At 38.2% G+C, this 23243-nt stretch overlaps 1 protein-coding gene across 1 annotated transcript in view; it reads right to left on the reverse strand.

Moving 5' to 3' along the window:
• Nucleotides 1-23243, reverse strand: part of tmem104 (transmembrane protein 104) — a 46040-nt gene that overhangs the window by 8857 nt on the left and 13940 nt on the right. The window contains exons 7-9 of the mRNA XM_015048979.1: nucleotides 21749-21848; nucleotides 20693-20789; nucleotides 2845-2938 (exon numbers count right to left, since the gene is read on the reverse strand). Coding sequence (XP_014904465.1) covers nucleotides 2845-2938; nucleotides 20693-20789; nucleotides 21749-21848 — 291 coding nt within the window. The remainder of the gene's footprint in view (nucleotides 1-2844; nucleotides 2939-20692; nucleotides 20790-21748; nucleotides 21849-23243) is intronic.

Genomic DNA, 23243 nt, shown 5'->3' on the forward strand with positions numbered 1-23243 from the left:
AAAAGGCCAATTTTGGAAACGGAGGTAATTACGCAAAAAATGTACAAAAATATATATTTTGCATGCAAGATAAAAACTAAATATAATCAAACATTTAGTTATTAAACCAAAATATAATCAGCAGATCAGATTTTATCAGACTAATCCAGTCTGATAAAGACGTACCATCAATGCAACAAAGAACTGGCCAAAGAAAAACCTCGGAGTTGCTGAGTCGGACCTCAATCTGACAGAAAATCCTCAAACGAAGCCGAAGCTTTGAGTTGCTAAGCTGCAGCGAAAAAACTTAAAGAATCTGGAGAGTTCAGATGAGAAGGATTAAAATCCATTCATGACCAATTACTGCAATGATTAATCATGATGAACACAGAAATAGTCAACTAATTTAGTAAATGATTGTTAATTGGAGACTAAAACGATTACTTTACTGAAAGAACATTTTCAGAGCAGAAGTTGGACCAAAACTTGAATTAAAACAATATTTGCATTTAAGATGGAAAAATCTTTGTAAATATTTTTGTACCAAAAACTCCACAAGCAGTTTTAACTTCACTTGGTTCTAATTCTGTTAATCTCACATTAAGCACCTTTTGCCATCCAATAATTGCTCAAACAAGTGAAGCAGAAAAACCTTTAAACATGTTGAGGTCAGAACTATTTTTAAGCTCATTTAACTAGGGCTGAAACGATTAATCAGATTTATTGCATAAAATATATTTGATCATTTAAAAAGGAAATTACATATTTGTTTAACCTTTTACTGTATTTGTAATATATAAAATGTTTAAGTGGTTAAATGAAAAATTTGTAGAATGTGCCATTTTTATATCCGATTAATCAATTAATCGTCAGAATAATCGTTTACTAAATTAATCGTTAGGTGCAGCCAAATTCAAATACATGCAAATAATGTTTAAACCTTCATGCAGAGACTTTATTTGGGTACTTATAGCAGGAGAGCAGACTAACAAAACCATCAGGGATAAGAAACGTCACACTGATACAGGATTTATGTAAATGAAGCCGGTCTATGAGTTTCTCCAGTATGAATGACTACAGAAGAAAAGGCCGATTAATTAAAAGAAAAATGGCTAATTCCTTACTGCAGTGTCACTTTGATTCAAATATCTCCATATCTTAACTAAACATGTAGCATGTTTCTGTCTGTTCCTGTGAGAGCAGTGCAGCAAGTGGAGGTAGCAGGAAATGAGACTAAATAATTACGTTTTCTCACCCTGAGGAGCTGCAGACACGTGCCAGCAGTCCACAACTCGCCGTGTCTGTGCTCTCCTCCTCTGGACTACAAACAAACTCGCACCGCCAAAGACAGAAGAGGAGCGAGGTCATCGGTCAGGATTAATGATTTAATTTACAAAGTAGGTCGACAATTCGCTCGGCTTCTCAGAGCGCCGCCAAAAACATCTAAACACTGAGAACAGAGGAGTCCGATTCTAGAAAGACTCCACTTCCACTGGGAGAGGGAGAGAAGGAAGGAAGGAAAGGAGGAAGAAAATATAGGAGGTGGTAAGTAGGGAGGGATATAAAGGGGAGGGAGGGTAGAAAAGAGGGAGGTAAAAGGAATAAGAAAAAAATAGAAGGAAAAACAGGAAAGAAAACTGAACTGAAATAATTCTGCAGCACATCTACATGCTAAGATTGTCATAGTCAAGCTAGCATAACTGACCAGCTTTGCTTTATTTAAATTAAAACTTCTGGTTGTTGTAGAGTTGACAATTAAAGTACTCCGTCCATTTTTTAAAAATGTATCACCAGTAACTAAGATTTAGTGCGTTATACTGACAACTTAATTTATGATATGTTATCACGATATTTTGATAAAATTGTACCTCCGCATCGCCCACCACCTACTTGCATCAATACAAGTAAACAGAAACCAGCTCTTAGCCACTACAGCTAGTATCTTTTATATCTCTTAGCTTAGCTTCCTGTTATGATGTGAACACAAAGAAAGCAAATCCTGCAGCCGAGACATTTTAAATCATTAGCCTGAGCGGCAAAAAGCATGACGTAAAGTGACACCACAATCAATTACGCTGGGCGTTCAGAGTGAGGAACAGTGGACAGTGCATGGATGCTGCTGTGTTTATGAGCGGCTTGTGATTTCGGCTTCAGCTCCTGGATGGACGGTTTATTTTTGCCCGTCGCCCCGGTGAGTGACGGTCCAATCAGGCTTGGGACGGCCTGTCAAGCCTGTCAGGCTGAGGAATGAGAGGAGATGGGAATCAAAGACACGGGGCAGAACCGAACCGTGATGGACGGACCTGACCGCAGCGGCCACAAAGGCAAAAACAAACTGATGATAAAATGGAAAACAGCTGCGACGAGCCGGAAACGCAGGACGAAATCGGAAAATCAGTTTTACTTGAAAAGTTAAAATGCTGTGATCCCAGAAAAGGCTTCAAACGAGAGTCGGCAGGAGGAACAGTAACTCTCTGTAATCGCTTTCTGTCCGACTGTCTGAGCCCGAGGAGAAGCTGCCCGACTCGTTTCCATCACCGCTTCAGTTCGATGAGGTTTGCCGACGCTCGGCTCTCTGAAGGCCCGACTACAGCGTTTCAATCAGCCTGAAGCTGACCGGCCATAACAGCCTGCACTCCTTTATCACATTTTGTTTTATTTCAAGTGTACTGAGATATTTACACTAGAAACTAGATCAGAAATACTTGATAAAAGTTTGGTTTTGCAGTCAAAGGTTTCCTGACAGCAGCTACTAAAGCAATCTGAAATATTGCACTTATATAATATTCCAATGTTTTTCAGATGTACTAGTTGATGTTATTTTAACAGAAAAATCTTTAACTTCTAGCCTTCGTTTCCTCTTACCGATCCAACGCATGAGTGAGGTGAGAATCTGAAGATATTTGGTCTTCTGGGCGTTGAAGAAGGTGAAAGGCCCCAGCAGAAGGGTGAACACGCTCTGCAGGAACAGAAAAAAAAAAGTCACTCGTCTGCGACAAACAGAACAAAATAAAAACAAAAAGGAGTTCCTAGCTTGCAGAAATCAAACTCTGAGCCACATTAAAGCAGAGCAGAAGTTTGAAACCTATCTGAGCGCTGATGAGACCTGGGAGAAGTACCGTAAAATGTCAGCCACTGTGAATAATGCCATAAATGTCAGAGTTAGTCAGCATTAGAGCTTGATTTACAAGGCATGAATATGAAGTCTTATGCAAAAAACTGCAGCAGAGACACTTCTAATCTTAGTTTAATTGTTTCTGAGACGGCAGAATGTGTGTTCATTAAAAGTTAAGAGTGATTTGCGAGGTTGTATGTTGGCATTTCCTGCAACTTCAGCTGGTCGTTTCTAAAACCCGACCGAGAGATTTGACCCTTCAGAGTAAAACCGTTTTACCAGAGAGTGTAAACACCAATTAAGTTAAACATAGAAGTGAATGCTAAGTGAGGTAAACTGTTCAGAATATTTATCCAAAATGTTAAGTTTCCAGAAACTGGAAGAAAAATTTGACAATTTCAAAAAACATTAAAACATTGAGAAATGTAGCGTTTCTCCACGAAGGAGCAGGTGGCTGAAAACCACAAAAATAAAAACAAATTCACAAAGAAATGTGGAAAAGAACGATCAATATGCACAGAAATCAACCGGAACTTTAAAATTCCGACCAAATCAAACATGATTTTATAAAAGTACAAAAACCAACACGAGCAAAAGATCAAAGGTCTTTTATTGCAGCAGTTTACTGTAAAAAAAAGAGGGACAAGCTGGGAAAAATAAAGAATGGATGACCAAACATTTAGGACTCTCGTCTTTTTGTGGATTTTTTCATGGAATGTAAAATTATTCCCAGCTTTTTTTCCCCACTTAACTAAAATATCTGAAAGAAAAAGCAGGTTGGGAAGCTGAAACGGCTGGACACAATGCTGTGTGATACGCTATTGGCTGGCAAAGCAGCCAATCCAGGAGTGCCGTTCATTTTCCTTGTATCTGATTGGCTGAACGACAGGGCAGAAATAAGTTAGCTTCTGCTGATATCACTGCATAGATTAACGTAGGCATGTTTGGCATTTGAACTATTGAAATAGGATTTAGTTTCTCTAGATCAGACAGAATGCAATTTAACGGTAGAGATATTTTAATGCTTTTTGTTTTGACTTATTCAGACTGAAGGCTGACGAGTCAGACATTGAGGCTAGCGCCAAGCAGGATTAGCATCTGCTGAACTTTCGATGGTTCTTTGCACCAAAACCCTGCAGAGACTGTTTGTATTCCAGCTGGTTTTGTGTTGTAATGCAGTCCTGATTGAGTGAAAAGAGGCCGATTCTTTCCCTCCATCCATCCATCCGTCTCCTGACACTTGGTCCGCCTGCACAGCGTGAGCGGCATGTGGTCTCACAGGCACTCATTGTGTGCCATTTCATGTGAAGAGCAGCCTGCAGGACGTGCACACAGGTCTCTGAGGACGGAGTGAGACTTCAGCTCAGTGGCGGCTGACATGTAAGAGACAGCAGAGCGCAGACATAAAGACGGCGATTTAACACTGAATCCATCAGGCGTCCAGGGCCACTTCCTCCGAGAATACATTTGAAAGACGGATAATAAAACAAGACACTTTAAACCAAAATTGACTAGATTATTCCCTAAAGAGATCAAAAATGTGCACCTCTGCAGTTATAGGGCAAAAAATGCAGAAATATGAGGCTATATCACATAAAAACATGAAGGTGAGGAGAGCAAGTCTGAATATTGAAATATAATCAGCTGTCCGCCTGGCAGAGTGCAGTCAAAGCTCAATCTGAGAAAGCATAAATCTGCAGGAGCCATTGAAGGTAATGAATGAACCATTATGAAGAGAGATGTGTCTGAAGATGGAAGAGAAACTGACGGCAGTATTTTAGTCAGAAATAAGTCTCTGGTCCACTGCGGCGGAGCAGCTTTACTTTGTCTGTAGTCTCCAATATGGCATCACAAATGGGTCACAAATGTCAGTTTTACACATATTTAAGAAAAAAATAAATAAAAAATAAAAAATCGACGATGTGGTGCTGAACTCATCCCAGGATTCAGAGGACAAAATACTCTGAAGTAGCGCTGAAACGATTAATCGTGATTCAAATAGTCAACCAATTTAGTAGTTAATCGCTTGAACAACCCACTCAGAGCAGTAATTAACCCAAAATTGTAAAAAATGTTTGCATTTAAAAAAATGTTTTTAAAAACATGAATATGTTCAACCTAAAACTCTTCAAGCGGTAGAGTTTTAGCTTCACCTGGTTCAAATTCTGTAAAAAATAAAAAAATCCCCCAATAAGCACTTTTTGAAATCTAATTATTAATCAGCATTAGAAAAAACAGATTAGTCCGGCACAGTACTAATGTTAAGTCAAGTGAATCTACCAAACCTGACGGTTCAGTAGCTTTGGTTCAATTGGGAACCAAAATTTGCAACATTTATTCCAATTTCAGCTGTTTGGGTTCCCTTTCCCACTGCACTTTGAGCAACCTGTTCCCCTCCTCACCTGTGGGGGCGCTGCACCCAGAACTACTGAAGGAAATTACAAAAACCTCTGAATTCGACAACAAAGGAGTAGCATCAGATTTCAGTGGTTGGAGGATTTGTCTTTGGCTGAAGACTACAAGCCATTCCTCCCGCTAGCGCTAGGCTAGCATGTTTGTTTTGGTTGCATCTACCCAGAATGCCCTGCACTGTAGTCCACTTCCTGCTTTTGTAGTGGTCTCCGATCTGCTTGGCGTTCACATATGCATTTGAACTGCATTAGAGTTCACTTCAACCTAACGAAGACAGGGGTTTGTCTGCGGACCAGAGTTTGATTAGCGTTCACACCTCACCAACCAGACCGGGATTTCTAAACAAATGGACTGGAGTTGGATTAAAGCGGACCAAACAGGACTGGTGGGAACGCTCCCAGAGTATCTTGGGTCTTGTTGGTCATGAATGATGGGGCGGCGTTCGGTGGCTTGGTTCAGCCTCTGCAGTGATGACGCACCAATCTGTCTTGGTAAAGACGGAGCTGAACCAAGAGGCGAAGCTCCAGATTTACCGGTCGATCTACGTTCCTGCCTTCATCTCTGGGTGGTGAACAAAAGAACGAGGCAAGCGGAGAGAAAGGCTCATAAAAGCTGCTGTGGATCAACTAAAGTCACTTACATCATTTCTTCAACCATCTGCCACATAAACCCTTTAAAAAAAAAATAAAAAAATCAAATACCTGCCCTAGCTGGAAACAGCTGTCAATGAAACTAAAAAATCCTCCAGAACCAAGATGCATAAAGAATTTCATAACAGACAAATCGAAGCATGCTGAATATAATGCATTTATTCATTTAATACTTTGTTTAGGCCGCTTTACTGATCTAATCTCAGTCTGGTTTGTTTGCAGACGTACAGATTTTCTCTGCGCTTTCTGCCTCCTAAGCACAGAAGCTGCTTACGCTTCACGCTCAGCTTAATAAATTTAGCAATAAACAAAGACATTCTGTCAGGGGAAAAGTGGCCTGAATCAATTCTCAGGCAAACACGGCGGGCTTTTCTCCTCTGCAGCAGGTCACTCATCAGCTACGAGCATTTCGACTTTGACATCAGAAACAATCTTTAAAAACAACGACAGCAGACATTTCTCCTTTTCAGCCGAGGTAAAAGCACAGCGTCTGGGTGTAATCACACAGTTAAATGAAAAGCAGCGACAGCTGAGTCAGGGGGACTTTAACGAAGCCCAGAGCGATTCTTTACGACTAATCAGGTATTAGCAAACACAAAGTGCTCATGTATACAGCATGTGATAAAGCAGCTACTTAGCGCTCTGCAGAAATAATGATAAGACTCAGAGGCGCAGTAAATTGCATCTCCAACATTTATTACTGGCTGTATATTAAGCACACTACATAAGTTAGTATTTTTTAATGAACACACATTTCCAGGACTTTTTTGGAGGTTTGTGTGAAATTAATGAAACTGCAATTTCTTTCATCCATTTTTAAAAGTATTTAAATATCGTCTTGTGTTTAAACTCTAGAAACTCTTAAAGAATTAACTGCAATTTTAGAAAGAGGCCTAACTTTTTTTTTATACTGTAATGGCTTTAAAGTGTCCGAGATTTGGTTTATAAAAGAATCTGAATATTTTATTAGCTATTGGCATTTCTTAGAAAAAATTTGCTGATCTGCTACAAATAGCCTTTTGTTTATGCAACAGTGTTAAAAATAAAATGTTTCTATCAACTCTTCTGTTTGCACAAAATCATTTTTAGAAACCGAGATCTTATTTTGATCCTGTCATTTTAAACCCAAATTAGATGCTGCTAAGCCACGCCCCCCAACTCAACGTTTACACTCACATGTGGAAATGGCTGCAGACGTGCACAATCATACAACTGTACATATTTGAAAAGCAGAATTGGAGCCTCCTGCACAACAAAAAATGTGGCAAGTGGTTTCTGGATGATAAGTCGGCAACAAAACATTTGTCTTTTCCAGCAGCCATTGTACTACACATGCACCGGTAAAACCAGCTGACCAAACCTCCTGGAACTCAGCCTGGGTTGCTAGGTAACAGGCCAGTCTCAGCCTGGGTTGCTAGGTAACAGCATGTGAATCATTATGCAGGTTTTTGAAATGACTCATTTCCCAGACACCAAAAACCATCAACTTGTACCAATGATTAGCTGGATGTTTTTTTATGGGTTTTATTTAAGTGTTTTTAGAAGCAGTAGAAACTGAAATGGAAAAATAAAAAAGTGTAAAATGTGAATTTTGTATAGTAAAATTTAAGAGTCTCGAGTCATGGACAGAGAAAGCTGATTGAAAAAATGATTGGAATGCAAATATTGCACTGGGAGTGCAGTACTGAACATTACTGAAGTAATTATTGGGATTTGACTTATTGTGCAGCTTTGACTAGAAAACAAAATAAAATCCTGTGATTTCTCCTCATTACAGCCTTAAAGAGACAAACTTCTAAAAATAAACTGCATAATGTGGCATTCGCTCTGAGCCGCCATGTTGGGACCAGAAGAGCAACAGGGTTAGCTCATTGTGAATGAGCTCAATAACCCGCCGCCAACTGGCGAACCAAACTGCAGCTGCCGATCCCTTCATGTTATTTAGGATTTATGCTGATGGGATGGAGAAGAGTCTCTTAACTGACCGATTGCATCACTCATGAAACCAATGCTCTCAAGCTACGTCCAAAGCATGTGGCTGCAGTAAACCCTCCAACCAGTCGCTCCATTTACGTAATTAATCAACAGATATTTCCAGGTGCCTGAGGGCTCCGAGACGCTGCCCTGGGGAACGCCGCGACTGTTGCCACGGCTGCCAAACTTTGCAGAGTTTGAGATAAACGATTCTGGCTGGTGTTGCATCAGATTTGAGGAGATTTATTGGTGAAAAACCCAACAGACGAGCAGCGATCATGCTAACAAGAGGGGAAAGCGATGAAATTCTGTAATTACCCGGATTGGTCCAGATTGGGCTCTAAAAATCAATGAAAGACGGGAACAGCAGGGATTATAACTCCCAGTCCAGACTTTAATCCCAATCCTAATCGCAAACAGATTTCAAACTAAAAATGCTGACAGAATGATTAATGATTCATTGTTACATACATGTGAACTTTAAAGTTAATACAAAAAAAAACTGCCATGAGATTAAAAATTCTTTAAATTACACCTGAGAATAATAAGTAGAATTTACTGCAGAAAATTTACAAATTTATTTTTCCTTCCATTTAGTCAATTTTATTATTTGATTGAAGGTTTTAAAACGTCTGTTTAACAGTTGAAAGACAAGAAAACAGAAATAGACAAGAAAACAGAAATAGACAAGAGTAAATATCTTTATATAATACCTGTAAAAAAAGACCGATTGACAAAGAGAAAGAAGCAAAAGGAAAACAACCAGATTAAATCGAGTGGAGAGGAGTAGGGACACTAGGGAGAAAAGGAAAGAAAGAAGGAAAGGAAAAAAATAAATGAAGCAGACAGAAAAAATTAAACAAAATGGAGGCTGGCACGATTGTTTCAAAGTCCTACTGCTGATAATTTAATGCCAATGTGTTAAAAGTATTTCTGTAAAACGTCACAAGATGCTCGTAATTTTAGGTGTTTTCCTAAAATTACGACTTTATTCTCGTAATTAAAAAAACTAAGCTTGAATCTTGTATTTTGTCGTAGAATTGACCTGAAATAAACTGAAGCTATAAAACGAGATGGCCGCCCTCTGTGTGCGTTGGTAAAAAAAAAAAAAAAAAAAAATCCAGATTTTCCACAAACTAAATCTTCAAAAACCCAAAATTCGAAAATCGATAAAATCAAGACAAGTCTTTGCCTCCTTAAAGCAAGATTGCTGTTCTCACCTCCTGGGTGTTTTCATGTTGCAAACTCTCCTTATAAATTGAAATAAATCACTCCAGCTCCTTTACGAACAGAACAGCTGCAAAACGGCAATAATTCAACTCCTCTACAGCTACATGCATCGTTTAACTTTAATTAAGAGCCTGAGTGGAGACCTTGAAGGTGTGAAGAACAGAGAAGAAATATCAGAAAACAACACTGCTCACTTTCTTGGCACAATTGAACTCTAAACTTCTTTAAGGTAGAAAACAAATGAAGAAACCGATTTAAAAGAAAATACAGCAACCTGCGACTGCATGGACAAATAACAGACATTATGGGACAATTCGCTGCCTGGATTCTGACATGTATGATGAAGGAGCAGAGAGCAACCCGACTGAGGTGGTATGGAAAAGAAATTACATAAAATAGGCCATAAAAAGCCCAGGAGATATTTACAAACCTTATGATAGCCATAACAAGTGAAGTGATTCACTGAGCACACGGCGGCAGGGAGGATGGGAAGAAATGCCAAGATGCTCCGAACGCGATTGGAGAGGTTGGAGGTGATGATGCTGCAGAGGGGAGTAGAAATGACGCCTGGTAGGCAACACGGCGCACTTAATATCTTCTGGAGTTAAATGTTTGTCACAATGAAGGAGTGACTACTGTTGGCAATATTAATCACCAGAAACAAATTAACAAAACCTGACCAGCATTACAGTAAGAGACGCTGAATATCCCAGTAGAGATGCACCGATCCGGCTTTTTCTGGACACCCAAAACAGGATTTCTCTCAGATCCAAACTGCTAATTAAAATTTAGACCTGTGAGATTTAACAGGCTTTCTGCAGGTTTCATAAACACAAATTTAAGACTTTCAAAGACCTTTTTAAGACCACTTTGACTAGAATTTAAGGTCTGTAGAGCCACAGAAATGTACAAACTTGGTTCATCCAACTGACAATAAATTTGCAATTTCCCATTGTAGATGCAAAATAGGTAGCTGTCCTGCTCCTAGGGCACATTAGGTAGCCAATACACCATATGTTAGCTAGCTAATACGTCATTAGTTAGCATTTCTTTCCCGTTAGCTGGCACTGACATTCTGCTTAAAGACAAAAATTTGAATTAAACAGAAAATGAACATTTATGCATTGACAAATAGCCTTTAGCTTTACTCAGCAGTGGTGTCCCCCAGGGGTGGACACCACTGCTGGTGTCCTCCTTGACCCTGGACAAGGACAGGTCAGAAAAGTGCAGCTAACATCTTTGCAGACCACCCACATGCTGGACACCAACTATTTTAACTTTTACTCTCATGTTGGCGCTACAGAAAGTTTTTCTCCAGGCTGTTTACTTTCAGCTACAGTAGCAAAGTTATTCTGATTTTTATTTCCTTTAAAATGTAAAGAGTATTATGGTTCAGAACAAGCAGAAAACTTAATATATGACCCAATCAGGGATAAACCGTCCGATTCCAATCTCCGGCCAGCAGACTGGTTTTGCTAAAGCTTTTCTTTTAATCAGTTCAAACTCTAGTGCAGGTGAAATGTTGGGACACGATTCAGCATAAAGGGATCTGAATGCTCAGGAGGACCCCCCCCCCCCCAGAGATTAATCAACTTTATAAACTGAAAGTTGCTCAATAAAAGGACAAACCCTGTGGCCTGTAAACAGAAAAACAACTGAAAGACGCAGTCGCTGCAATGCAAGGGTGAAGTTTCTGCAAACCCTGGAACAAAATAGAACAGTTCATCTTCGAAATACTTTGTTTTGCCAACAGCGTAGATGTACATTTATGTTATTAAGCGAGAGCACCAACAGTGTTTTTTAAATCCAACCCTTTTCTGACTGGAGGAATGGTTTTAAGCAGCAGCTTCAAAATTAACTCCCAGAATATCAGCAAAAGCAGATTTACAACAGAGTGACAACAACCAGAGGCGAGCCCTGAAGGCTGACTTAACTCAAACACGGCCAACGTCTCGACTGTTTATTAGACACCGTCAGCCCTTTATGATCATAGATGCAGAGTGAAAGCAGGAGGAGGAAGACAACCTGAACAGGAGAAGATGAGGAAGACGGACGGAAACGACATCCAGCGTCTTTAAGTTCCAGGGTTTTATAATTTGAGCAAAATTAGTTAAAATGGAAAATATTTAAGAATATTCAGTAACAGAAAAACAATAAATGATGCAAATGTAAATGATTGAGCTGACACCATTTACCAGTCAACCTGGGTTTGACCTTTAAATATAGGCTGTAAATTAAAACATCTCCATTGGGATTTGACCCAGACTTTGGATAAAATCCCTCAGATTAACAATATGACATTAAATTAATCCAAACCGATGCAACATTTAGTCGAGACGCCTTTATTTGACTGCTGCAGCAATAAACTGCATCAATTTCCTCCCTGCCAAAGCAAACGCTGTAGTAATAAGCAGAGCCTGTTAATGGGACGGCGTGCAGAAAACTCGTGTAAAAGTTAATCACACGTTGGTTCATCTGCAGCGTGATTTAGAGGGTGATTAGGATGTTCTACTTCTGTGGTTTTAATAAACAAAAAGGTCTTTCTGCAGAGTTCTGAACTTTGTGTAATGAGGTCACAATCACCTTGAATCTTTTGTTCAAACTTTGGAGCAAAAAAAATCTAAGAAAATCAATTAAACATGCAGTCCATTAATGCCCTTTGCTTGGACTCTAGTCTAAAAGTCTAAAGTAAAAATTTTATTGGGGTTTGGAAACTAGAAAGAACGAGGGAAAATGTACCAATTTTCCCTCGTCAGTAGTCCGTAATTCACGGACTACTGAATAATCACACCCACTAACTTACAGAGGCTGAACTTCACCTCACTTAATGAAATGCATACTGGTAGCAAACAAAACACTGCTTGTAACATTACTGTTCTGAGCATCCAGAGACACAAAGAAGGTTACAAAGTCAGTCTTCTGTCACCTGAAGAACATTTTCAGGATTAGAGGACTAATGTTCCAGTAAGATCTAAAGAAATGGATCCATGCGCTTGTCTGTCTAAACAAAAATGTAAATCAGACAGCTGCAGCCAATCCAGAACGCTGGCCCTCTTTACCTCAGATAATAGACTAACATCTGGTAGCTTATAAATCCCTGAACGACTTAGAAAACTGTAAAAGAACCGAAACACTGAGTTTCACCTCCAAGTTTCATAATTGGTTACTGTTAAGTTTTTAAAGTGTAAAGCACTTTAAACTGCCTTGTTTCTGAACGTGCTAAACAAGAGATAAAAATTGATTCTGGTTTTTAGAGACGTGATTCAATTCAGAAATTTGTAATTCAAACAATTGTTATACTCGAACTGTCCAGAGGTTCTGTTTAAATTATTTGACTGACAAGAGGAAAACACGGTGTAAACTGAACATTTAAAATTTTCCAGGGTTCCATCAGAATCCATTATTTTATATTTATGCAAAAATAAGTTTGTGCACAAAATTCTGTAGCTTAAATTCCCAGTATTGATTAGCTTACTGGTTTTTTTTTTATTATATAAAGAAATATCAAATTATTCAAAATATTTATCAGACTAAATTTGATTTTTGAGCATTTTGAATAAATTCAGTATTCTCAGCTGCATCTCTGCTAAATGTATAAACTGACTCAAGTCAAAGTTCAAGAACTGTGAAAAAATTAGGGGTCATAGTCTGGAAATTACAGTACTTTTATTTTAAGTTCAAACGTTTTAAGACAAGAACAGGTTATTCAAATCAGTCATCAATTTACAAGATCTGGAAGAAAATCTGGATTGTGAGATTTAAGGATTTCTAAAATCGTCATGAAAGCCACAAACCAACAGATTCCCACACAAAGCAAAAACTAAATTAGACCCAGAAGCTGCAAAATATGAACGTACTGACAGCAGCTTGTTTAACTGAAGATGGACAGAACTTCTGTTTTGTGCCATTTTCCTAATTAAACCATGAAATAAAAAGTCACGCTGGTAAAAAAGAAACCATTGCATATCAATCATTGTAAAAATAAACAGGAATATTTGTGACGCGTCTGAGGGAGAAACGATCGTCTGCCTGCGGACTAATGGCATCAATTCCCTCCAAGCTTTTGCAAAAATGAGTCAAAGGAGGTGAGAAGACATTTTCCTCCCAAAAGAAGCTAATAGACCTATAAGAATAAAACGCCTCGTAGGGGCATAACGGGTCAGTGGACGACACTTAAATTCTCCCAGCAGAGTTCCTGCAGGGCGCTGGGACCGAACCACCAATCAGTTAAGATAAACCAGCAGCTCGAATTTCAACAAAAAAACCCACAGCTTCTCTGCATTTCGACTGAGGTCATGACCTGTTTTTCTTTGGCAAAAGAGACAATTATGCAACAATAAATAACCAGTTTTAGATGAGATGTGCTTCATATTCCCACTTTTCTTCGTCTAAAACAGAAAAGAAAAATTTACCAAACTCATGCAGACAGAAGCAAATCAGCTATCAGACAAATAACGGTAAAACTCCTGCAGCAAATAGCATTAGCTTGTTTCCAACATTTTATGCATCTTCAGAAGGTCCTTCCTGAGGAATCAACTTGGTTTTGGCTTTAGGTGTCGAACGGAAAGAAAATGTCCACAACTACTTATTTTTCCAAACACACTGGATTTTTCTTTAATACAATCAATTTGTTTGATTTTCATCAAATCAATTGATTAAAATAAAAATGTTACACATGAATCTTTGATTTAAGTTTACATAAAATGGATCAATAAAATAAGCTCAATGAGGAAATTATCTTGAAATAAATTATGGAAATTTTGGGGATCTCCTTGTTACACAAGTTTAATTTTATTGTTCCAAAACATTCTATATTACACTTGATTGTCTTTAATTTACTAAAATCAAGGATGCATTTTTTTCTGTTTGCATTGAATTTAGTTGCCAAGGCCTGAATACTTAATCCAGCAGGTGATTTATTCTGTGTTTCTCTCCTCCTAACTTTAAGGTTTTGCTGCTACAACAAGGCAGGTGGATATAATAAAAATCAGCTTTCACTACCTGGTTTAGCAAACTGGCTGCAATGTGAGCCTGCAGCAAAATATCTAACTTTCTGAACATCACAGGAACAAAATTCACAGCTCAGCTAATCTAAATGCTCTTTTTGAAGCTTCTCTCCTTTCTAGTCATTGAAATAAATAAATGTAAGCCTGATGAGGTTTAAAGGAAAAATGTTAAAATAAATGTTTGTAGCTTTAGGGAGGAATTTTCTTTACTCAAAGGTTTAAAAACCACCTAATAAATGAGAAACGATGCGTCTGCTGATGACCTTGAGTATCAGGGTTTAATGAAAACATGATGCATGGCTGTGCAGAACATGCTATCTGGAAAACCACTGAATCATCCCGTTTATCACAGAACAACAAGGCCAGATTAATGGAAATCGTCCGTTATGACCTCTGCATCTCCTTCCTGACCACAAACTGACGGCGATTTATTCCTGCTGCCTCCACAAAACTGAAACGAGGTTCATGTTTTAAACCCGACTCAATTAGTGATATTTTTCTCAGTGTTAAAAGTTTATTTTCTTCAAACTTTTTGTGATTTTATGCATTTCATGTTAGTTTTGTCAATTTGCAGCAGAGGTCCAAAGTTGTTATATTTTTAAAAAGACATTTTTAAAACAATGTTTTGGTGACTTTTCTAAATTTTATCTGTTCAAAAAAATGTAATTAAAAACTAAGTTTGATTTTTGTAGGAAACAGATCAGTACATCAGTTTCTGAATTTCTTTGGGTTGTTTTAAGTGACATCAGCTCTTGCAAAAAAACTTTAATAAATGGGAATGCATTTTTCATACCAAATTTAAAAAAAATTATATATAAAAATGTTCCCCTGAAAGAGAAAAAGCATCCATCTGAATCAAACAGCTGTGATTGAAGGCCAGATTTGCTCTGTTCGTAAGTTGGCCGCCCAAAACCCTCCAGAGGGCTGCAACTGGCCCACAGGCCACACTTTGAACACCTTTCAGTGATTATATGTGCCAGGTTTGCTTTTCTTTACTACAGAGCATTTTCTTGATCGATTGCCTATCCGTCTGTTTCTTTTCATGAAAGACGCCGACAAAACTGCTGACACCATTAATTTGTTTGGTTAATATATATATATATATATATATATATATATATATGTTTTAATACCATATAAACCATTCCTGCTCCATTTCTTCTGTGTTTAGCTGAGTTTCTTTTTCCAAAAGAGTCACTAACCACCTATTGATGCCATTAAAGTTGTGCAGTCCATAAATACGCGGCTTTTATTTTGCATAGTAAATATTTCTTTATCATTTTTTCAATGTTTAGCCATTTCTAGCCAATGTTTAGCCATGTTTAGCCATTTCTAAAACAACTTTAACTTTATGTCCGCTCCTTTTCTGATTTCACAGAAAAGGACTTTTGGCTCATTTTTCATTCCATAAGCCAGTTTTAATGCCTTTATTTTAACTGAATGGCTTATATAAACGCAGCGGATACTAATGTTTAAAAGAACAAAGACTACAGTGAAAGGCGTTGATAGAGAACTGGCATGAAGGTCAGTAAAACTCCTGGAATAAATCTTTGTTAATCAATCAGCGGCGTCTTTGAGCGGAGTGGTAGGGTGGGTCACTTCTCAAGTTTTACAGCCACTTTGCTGCACTTTGCACTTTAAATTAACTTCAGTCCAACAGGCTTAATGGAGACGGAGTAATTGCATGAAAATCAGCTGCGAACAATGCAGCGTAAGCATAAACTGCTTCAGATCCCAAAAGCTGCATTGATTTCCCATCAGGTCCTGCAAACTGGGAGAAGAATGCATCTGAAACAGATTGAACTGGACCCAGTGGTGAAAAAACCCGAGCAGGAGGCGATCGAGGACAGAGTTTAATTCTGGTCAATCAGGAGAACAAAATATTTCCAAAGTGCGGCGCAGGGGCCATTTGTGACCCTCAGATTGATTTTATGTGACCCCCGACTGCAGCTCAAAATTATACAAATTTGGCCTGAAGGTGGAAACTTAAATTGTAATCAGGGTAAAAAATTATTTTCTTGCAAAGTAAATATAAAGTTCAACATAAAGTATTAGTTTTTAATAACCGAGCTTTAACAAACTTAAGTCAACTTTATTCTTTCTAAAACTTGGTTAAATATAGCAAGCATTTGGAAAGAACGTACCCAAAACCTACTACTGAAAATAAATATATTCAATCGAGCCCAGAAGAATCTGAAAACTGGATGTTTTTCCTTTTAGTACAGAAAACATGCAAAATCTGGGCCATTGTAGAAATAAAAGTACATTTCTTCTAAAGTTTTGACAGTAATCAGAAATGTTCTAGAGAAAAGGAAATCTGCTAGGGAAAAACACATTTTTAGATCAGAAATTTTCTACAAAAACATGGAAATTTCTGAATTTCAAATGTTGAAAATTTCTGAGTTTTTGCCAGAAATGTACTCCTTTTTTATCCATAATGGCCCTAAAACACTGCCGTAAAAATCCTTCTCAAATTTTGGATCTGCGATAAACGGGCCATGTTACTTGCTTGATTTTAGGTTGGGGTTTTTCGTCCCACAACTACTTTTGACCCAAAAAAGTTTGGACACCCCAATGAAAGCTGCTCAGCACCCAGCAGTGTGTTATGCAATGCCTCCTAATATGATTCAGGAAAGACTAAAAACGGGATAAAGATGCCGTCAGCTGCACAGGACATGGAAATCAATATGCAGCTGAGAAAATCCCAGCAGTTTAAACCAGGATAAATGCTTTCATATTGATGGTAGAACTGATTAAGTCAAAAATCTGACCTGATTAAATATTAACTGGGCTCCTGTAAGAGCGATTGCTTCGTGTAATATTTTCAGTAACGTCCCGACGGAGGAAAACTAAACAGAACCTGCAAATGCATGAGGAGATCATAAATAGATAGCAGCTAATTTAACCTCTGCCACAGCATTTAAAATCAGATTCCCCCACAGGCCGAGCGCCGCCGCCAGGACTGACAATCACTTCATAGCTCTGACATGTGATGGAGGAAGCAGCCCAAAGAGGGATCCAAAAAAAATAAAAGCTGAATCAAAGCCTGGAGGGACACCAAGTTTAAACAAACACCCCAAACAGGAAAGTTTAAAGAGATGGTTTAGAAAATTCATCTTTACAGCCGAGACTTTAATATGGTTTTAACGCAATAATCAAGTTTTTTATGCGTTTCTGGAACAGCCATAAAGGAAAAAGCAAAAAGAAAAACAAAGAAAAATGAAAAGAAAACAAAGAGAAAAAGAAAGAAAAGGATAAAGAAAGGAAAAAAGCAAGGTTGGAAACCATTTTAAAACAGGTTAAATATAGAGCAGCGTAACAACACTAAATATAATGCTGGTCTCGTTTTTTCTTGCTCCCTCTGTGAAGTTGTAGATATGTGCAGGGACAGCTGTAGTTCCACCTAAAAATATCCCACAATCTGTTGTCAACGGTGGAAAAAACAAGTCCTGCAGGAAGCTCCCTGAGGGGGAAACCTGCCAAAAGTGCTCAGAGAAATCACAATTTAAACCCAAGAGAGGCTCGTTCAGAAACGGGCAGCCGCTTTAATCATTTCAATGTTTACATTTAAACAGTTTGGGATTTTTCCTTAAGGTCGCCAAGTTATCCACTGGTACATTAAATTATGTCGAGGCTGTGGAAATGTTTACAGCAAACACGATTGCTTTATATTCATGAGATAAAACGGTCGTCAATGTCGGCTTCATTATAAAACACTTTACAAAATGTAAAGATGTGCACCATAAGTGCAACAAAGAGGGAAACCTGCTCCTTATCTTTAAGGTTACTGTGTTTGAGGTGCATGCAAACTACAGGTGTTTTTTTTTTTATCATAAAAGGTTTCCAAGCTTCAAAAAATCAGTCCAGTAACTGGAAGAGTTTTTGTGTTTCATTTTTCTGGTAAAAATCAAGGCAGGAGTCTCTACAGTAAAGAGAAAACTAATTTAAGCCCCCCAGAAATAAGGAGTCAGCCAGTTAAAAACTTCCTGAAATCAATAAATGCAGGTTTAATTAGGTTGGACCTTCTACTAAAATAGTTTCTTTAAAACAGATTTTCAAACAATATTCAATGTTTTTTAACAACAGAGACCCAAAACAAGATAAAGGAGGATTTAGTGGTCATGTCATTTAGAAACTAAAGACTTAAAAAATGTTTATATGGACAGGGTTTGAAATATCTTTAAAAAAGTGTCGGACCTGATAAACAAGTCAGGACCAAGAATACAGCCTTGAGGAATCCCTCATGCAACTGTCGATGCAGCTACTCTGTTCAGTGAACAGGTGGAAATGCGCAGAAAACTCCAACACACACAAATATAAAAACGAAAAATGTAGCAAAACAAAATCAAATGACAAAATAAATTTTACTCCTCCTATAATTGGGCCTCTGTCTTTCTGAAACTCCATCTTCAGGAAGTCGTCACTGCTTGGATCCTCTATTCACCCTTTCACAACGTTTTTACCAGCATTGCTCAGAAGCACAGCAGGTGCTGCTGGCTAGTCTGAAGGAGCTCAGTGGGGGAGGAGCTTAGACCTGGAAGGCGGGGCTAAGTCCAACCAGGCATTTCTCACAGCTGGAAATTTCTCAAGCACTCCAAATAATGTAAAATAAAGTTGATTTTATACGACACTGTCCCTTTAAGACTTTATAGCTGCTGTTTAGGGTAACTATGTAATAAAGACAAAATACATTATTGTTTATTACATGCTAATGTAATCTGTTGATTTTTCTATGGTAGGAATGCAATAAAACAAAAACTGAGTAAAATTTTAAAAAAAAATCCGTTTTCAGCAAAGTGAGGAGGAAATAAAAACAGGTTTCTGCACATCTTTCTTTAGATAAAGGTCAGATTAATATATCAAAGTTTTAGCTTTCAGCAACCAATTTTGAGCCGCTGCTGGGAGGGAAAGCAGTCGGCTTGGCGGTTTCGCCCGGCAGGCAACAGCGGCGAACCGAGAGGAGCCGATCAATAATTCAGAGTCAATATTCTGCTGGTCTGGACCGTAGGTCCAACCGGACCGGAGGTTCTGAACAGCTGGAACATTAATATTCATCTACAGCTCGTTTAGATGTTACTGTCGTCGTTTCTGTTAAAGTTTGATCATCTGCAGCTCAGTTTGACCTGATGAAAGATCAAACCCGATTATAATCTGGGTTAAGCAATAGAAGGAAAAGGAGGATTTGGAATATCGCCATCTTCTCTCTATGATGCATTTAAAATAAGAATTTTGTTTTAGTTATACAAACCACAAACATTGTAAACATCTAATTTTTACTTAATAGTAAAACATACTTTATCACTTGATTCCTCACTAAATACGTTTTCATTGAACAGAAATTATTTTTATTCCAGTTTCCTGTTTTATTGTTAATTTCTGCAGTGAAAAATGCCTTCAGATTAAAAACATACAAAAGAGAAAAAAAAAAAATCAGGAAAAGTTTTCTAATATAAAACTGAAATGGATCAGAGTTTAGGTCGATATGGAAGTGAAAATGGCGTTTTAATATGATCAGCCTGTTTATTCCTGGTACAAAATATTTGCATGAAATACCTGACTGAGCATAAAGTAGAAAATTAGTTTTAGAAACTGCAAGTGTAAACACAGCGAGCAGAGATTATAAATCAGCATTATTTAAATAATATCCCACAGGAGAGAAAATTTCACTTATTGGCTTTTTTGGTAATTCTATTAAAATGTAAGCAAGGACAAGAAGGAGAGCGAAATTACGCAGAAAGATCAGAACATCCGTCACTGTCAGAGCAAAAACTGGAGCTGCGACTTCAAGGACTTTACAGAGGATGAGGAGGAGGAAGAGGAGGCAAAGATGCTGAAGAATGATTGGAGAAAAAAAAAGATCTACGAGTGGAACAATTTCTCATTGCGATAAAAGGAGGAAGGAAAGACGGGAGGAAGGAGAGACCATGTGCTGCAGTCTGAATCGAGCTGCTCATGTCGTCTGTAAGGTACAGTGGAGGCTCTGTGATGCTGTGGGCCTAAGTCTGAAGGGATCCTGGCTGTGGCCAGATCGGCTTTCTGAGCCAGAAGCAGCTCCATGTTTTTAGTTACACTTACTATGAAATTAAAATGAAAAAACATGACTACTTAAAATACTTCAGTTGTAAAAAAAAAAACTTTCCATTTCAGAAAATATTTATTGATTTTGTTTCATCAGATCCTTTTACTAGAGGCCTAAATTTCTTAGTGATCAGGGCCAGAAAGATTATTCCAAGGACCGCAAATAGGCCCGAGTGCCATTTGTTTAGCCACGCCTGCTCCGGTTGAACTTTGATTTAACCAGTTTGCAGAAAGACGTCAGCACTCACCAGGAACACCCTGTAGGCGTCCTTCCTGGTGACGGAGCCCCAGCAGGCGTCGGTGTCGTTGTACTTCACACTGCCGGCGCTGCAGGAGTGATTCCCGCTGCGCAAGAACAAAAACACAAAACAAACCTTTTCTTAATTTCTATTTATTCAATAATTCAGAAACAAAATGGGGTTTGAACTGAAAATGGTACTAAAATGCAATTAATTTCAGACTCTGCAGTTAATTACAAATTTTAATCTAGTCCCAACTAGATTAGCTGAGGCAGTTAAAGTAAAATGGAAAGTCAGTTTGATATTTCTTTAGTCTCTCTTGTGGTAATAACATTTATGTGGTCAAAGATTGCTGAAGTTATGCTTTGCATACATGAAAAAGGACCAGAGTGAGGACATGCAGTACCACGCCTCACCTCAGGAGGCGCCGTGTCTCACATTGAATGAAGTAATGTGTTGAATCTGAGTGAAGTTGCCGCCTCACTTTCTTCAAATGTAACAAATTTGATGTCAAACGTTGTGCTGCGTTTGTGCAGCCATCATTTAAAGATTTTAATGTTTCCAGAGGTCATGAAAGGTCAACCAGCCCCCCTCCTCCTCCAGATAAAATTGGAGTCAACAAACTCGACTATTTTTCGTTTGTGCTGCTTTAGCTCTGAAGATGCTAATGAAAGTTTAAATGTCAAAAGGTTGAAAAAGGATAGTTGCAAAAATAAGGTCAGCCAAAGAAAACACTGACATTTTAAAAAAATCAAATATAAAACTTTGCATTAAATATTTTCATTTTTCTTGCCGTTATATTGTTGAACTGAATGGGATTGGTTAAGGCATAATTAAAAGCTTTAATCCGCTGAGGTCAAAACTGAGATATGAGCTTCTGTATTGGATTTTGGATATTTGTCCCTTAACTAAATAAAATATCTTCTTTTCAGTTTTGCAATAAACTCCTTTCTGGAGGCTGCAGAGGGGAGGAGGCCTGCGGGCGTCTGCAAACGAAGCTTTATTGTTTCATCCTCAGAGGTCAGGAGGTCACGCCAAGAGGAAACAAACGAGTGGGAGTCTCACCAGGCGACCTCCATGAGCGAAATGGGCACGGCGGCAGCGTAGATGGCCAGGTCGCCGTACAGGTAGACAATGATGCAGATGTAGAACATGTTGACTCCGACTGAAACAGAGAGGATGAAGATGCGATTCATTAAGAAACACGAGATCAAGAGGCGACAAACAAACACATTCTTCATTCGCGGCAGCCGTCCAAACACGCCGCCATGATTGATGGCTGACTGTCAAACGTCTGCATCAATTTTAGAGCGGCGTCCCTCCATCTGAGGCAGCCTCTAGGTGCCAGGCACATCTTTTGTGTTTAATGAGGAATATTAATGGATTAATTATTACCCTAATCACTCAATAAGAGCAAAAACGTCCATCAGCTTTAATTTCTCTGTTCTCTCCCACAATGATCGACAAATTTCACCAGTAGAAACATCCAAAACGTGCTGCACATCCATCATCCTCTGCACCATAAACGAGGGGTCAGATAATTCATTTTTGCCCAAGACATGAGTAGGGCCCATTAAAAAAATAAAGCTGGACAGATTTCCATCTTCTGACCACAAATTCTTAGAAAGCCCAGAGAGTTCAGCTAATGATTAAATCAAGTTCAAATAGAGATTTAAAACTAAATGAACAATTTAGTTCTTAAAACCAATTTCAGAGGATATGAGGTTGGAGAAACTTCTAGACCTTCTCAAACCGTGTCCGAGGGAGCCCCCTACTGGTCTAGGAGGTACTGCATGTCAACGACCGTTTGTTGTGACGTCAGGTCAAGGTGCGACGCTACAGCTAGCTTATCTAATTATAGTGTTTAAAAATAATGGATAAGTGGCTTAAAACTGGGTCACTCAAGAAAAAAAAGATACCGCTTGAAAGGAAACCACGCCAGGATTATATGATCAGACCAGCAGGGAATACTGAAGTGTCGTTTATTAGCGACTTGATTCTTTTGAACGAGTCTTTGCTGTGAACGAGTCTCGGTGAGAACTGTCCCGTTTACAACTTTGCTTTCTAATGTGCATAGTGCACGTAAACAGCTGTTATTTTTAATTTAAAAATTATTTAATCGGCATATAAATACAATAGATAAATATAAGTGATGTAAATGGATCGCACTCTAAACTTAGTTTTGTTATTTTGAAATGTAAAAACGCACATTTTCAAAAAAAAAGTTTAACAGTTTGATTGTCTCAAACCAAACATCTCCAACAATTCCAGGTTTTATATTCAGGATGGTAAAGAAATTATTACATCCTTTTAGAAATGTTAACTATAAATATTTATCAAGCTGAAGTTCTCAGATGCTTGTTTGGTTAACCTGCAGCCAAACAAACCAGATATAATTATTTTAATTCACATTTAACTGGATACATAACAGTTAAATCAGACAAACTCAAACAGATAAATACAGGTCACAGTTTCCATTAGAGTTTAACAAAAACTGTTTCACTCATGACTGAACTCAGGCCCGTTTGTGTTTATAGTCAGACTATAAAGTTTTATTTAT

This window comes from Poecilia latipinna, unplaced genomic scaffold (assembly GCF_001443285.1).
Source record: "Poecilia latipinna isolate Pla-1442-1.1 unplaced genomic scaffold, P_latipinna-1.0 Scaffold917, whole genome shotgun sequence".
In the NCBI taxonomy this organism is placed as follows: Eukaryota; Metazoa; Chordata; class Actinopteri; order Cyprinodontiformes; family Poeciliidae; genus Poecilia; species Poecilia latipinna.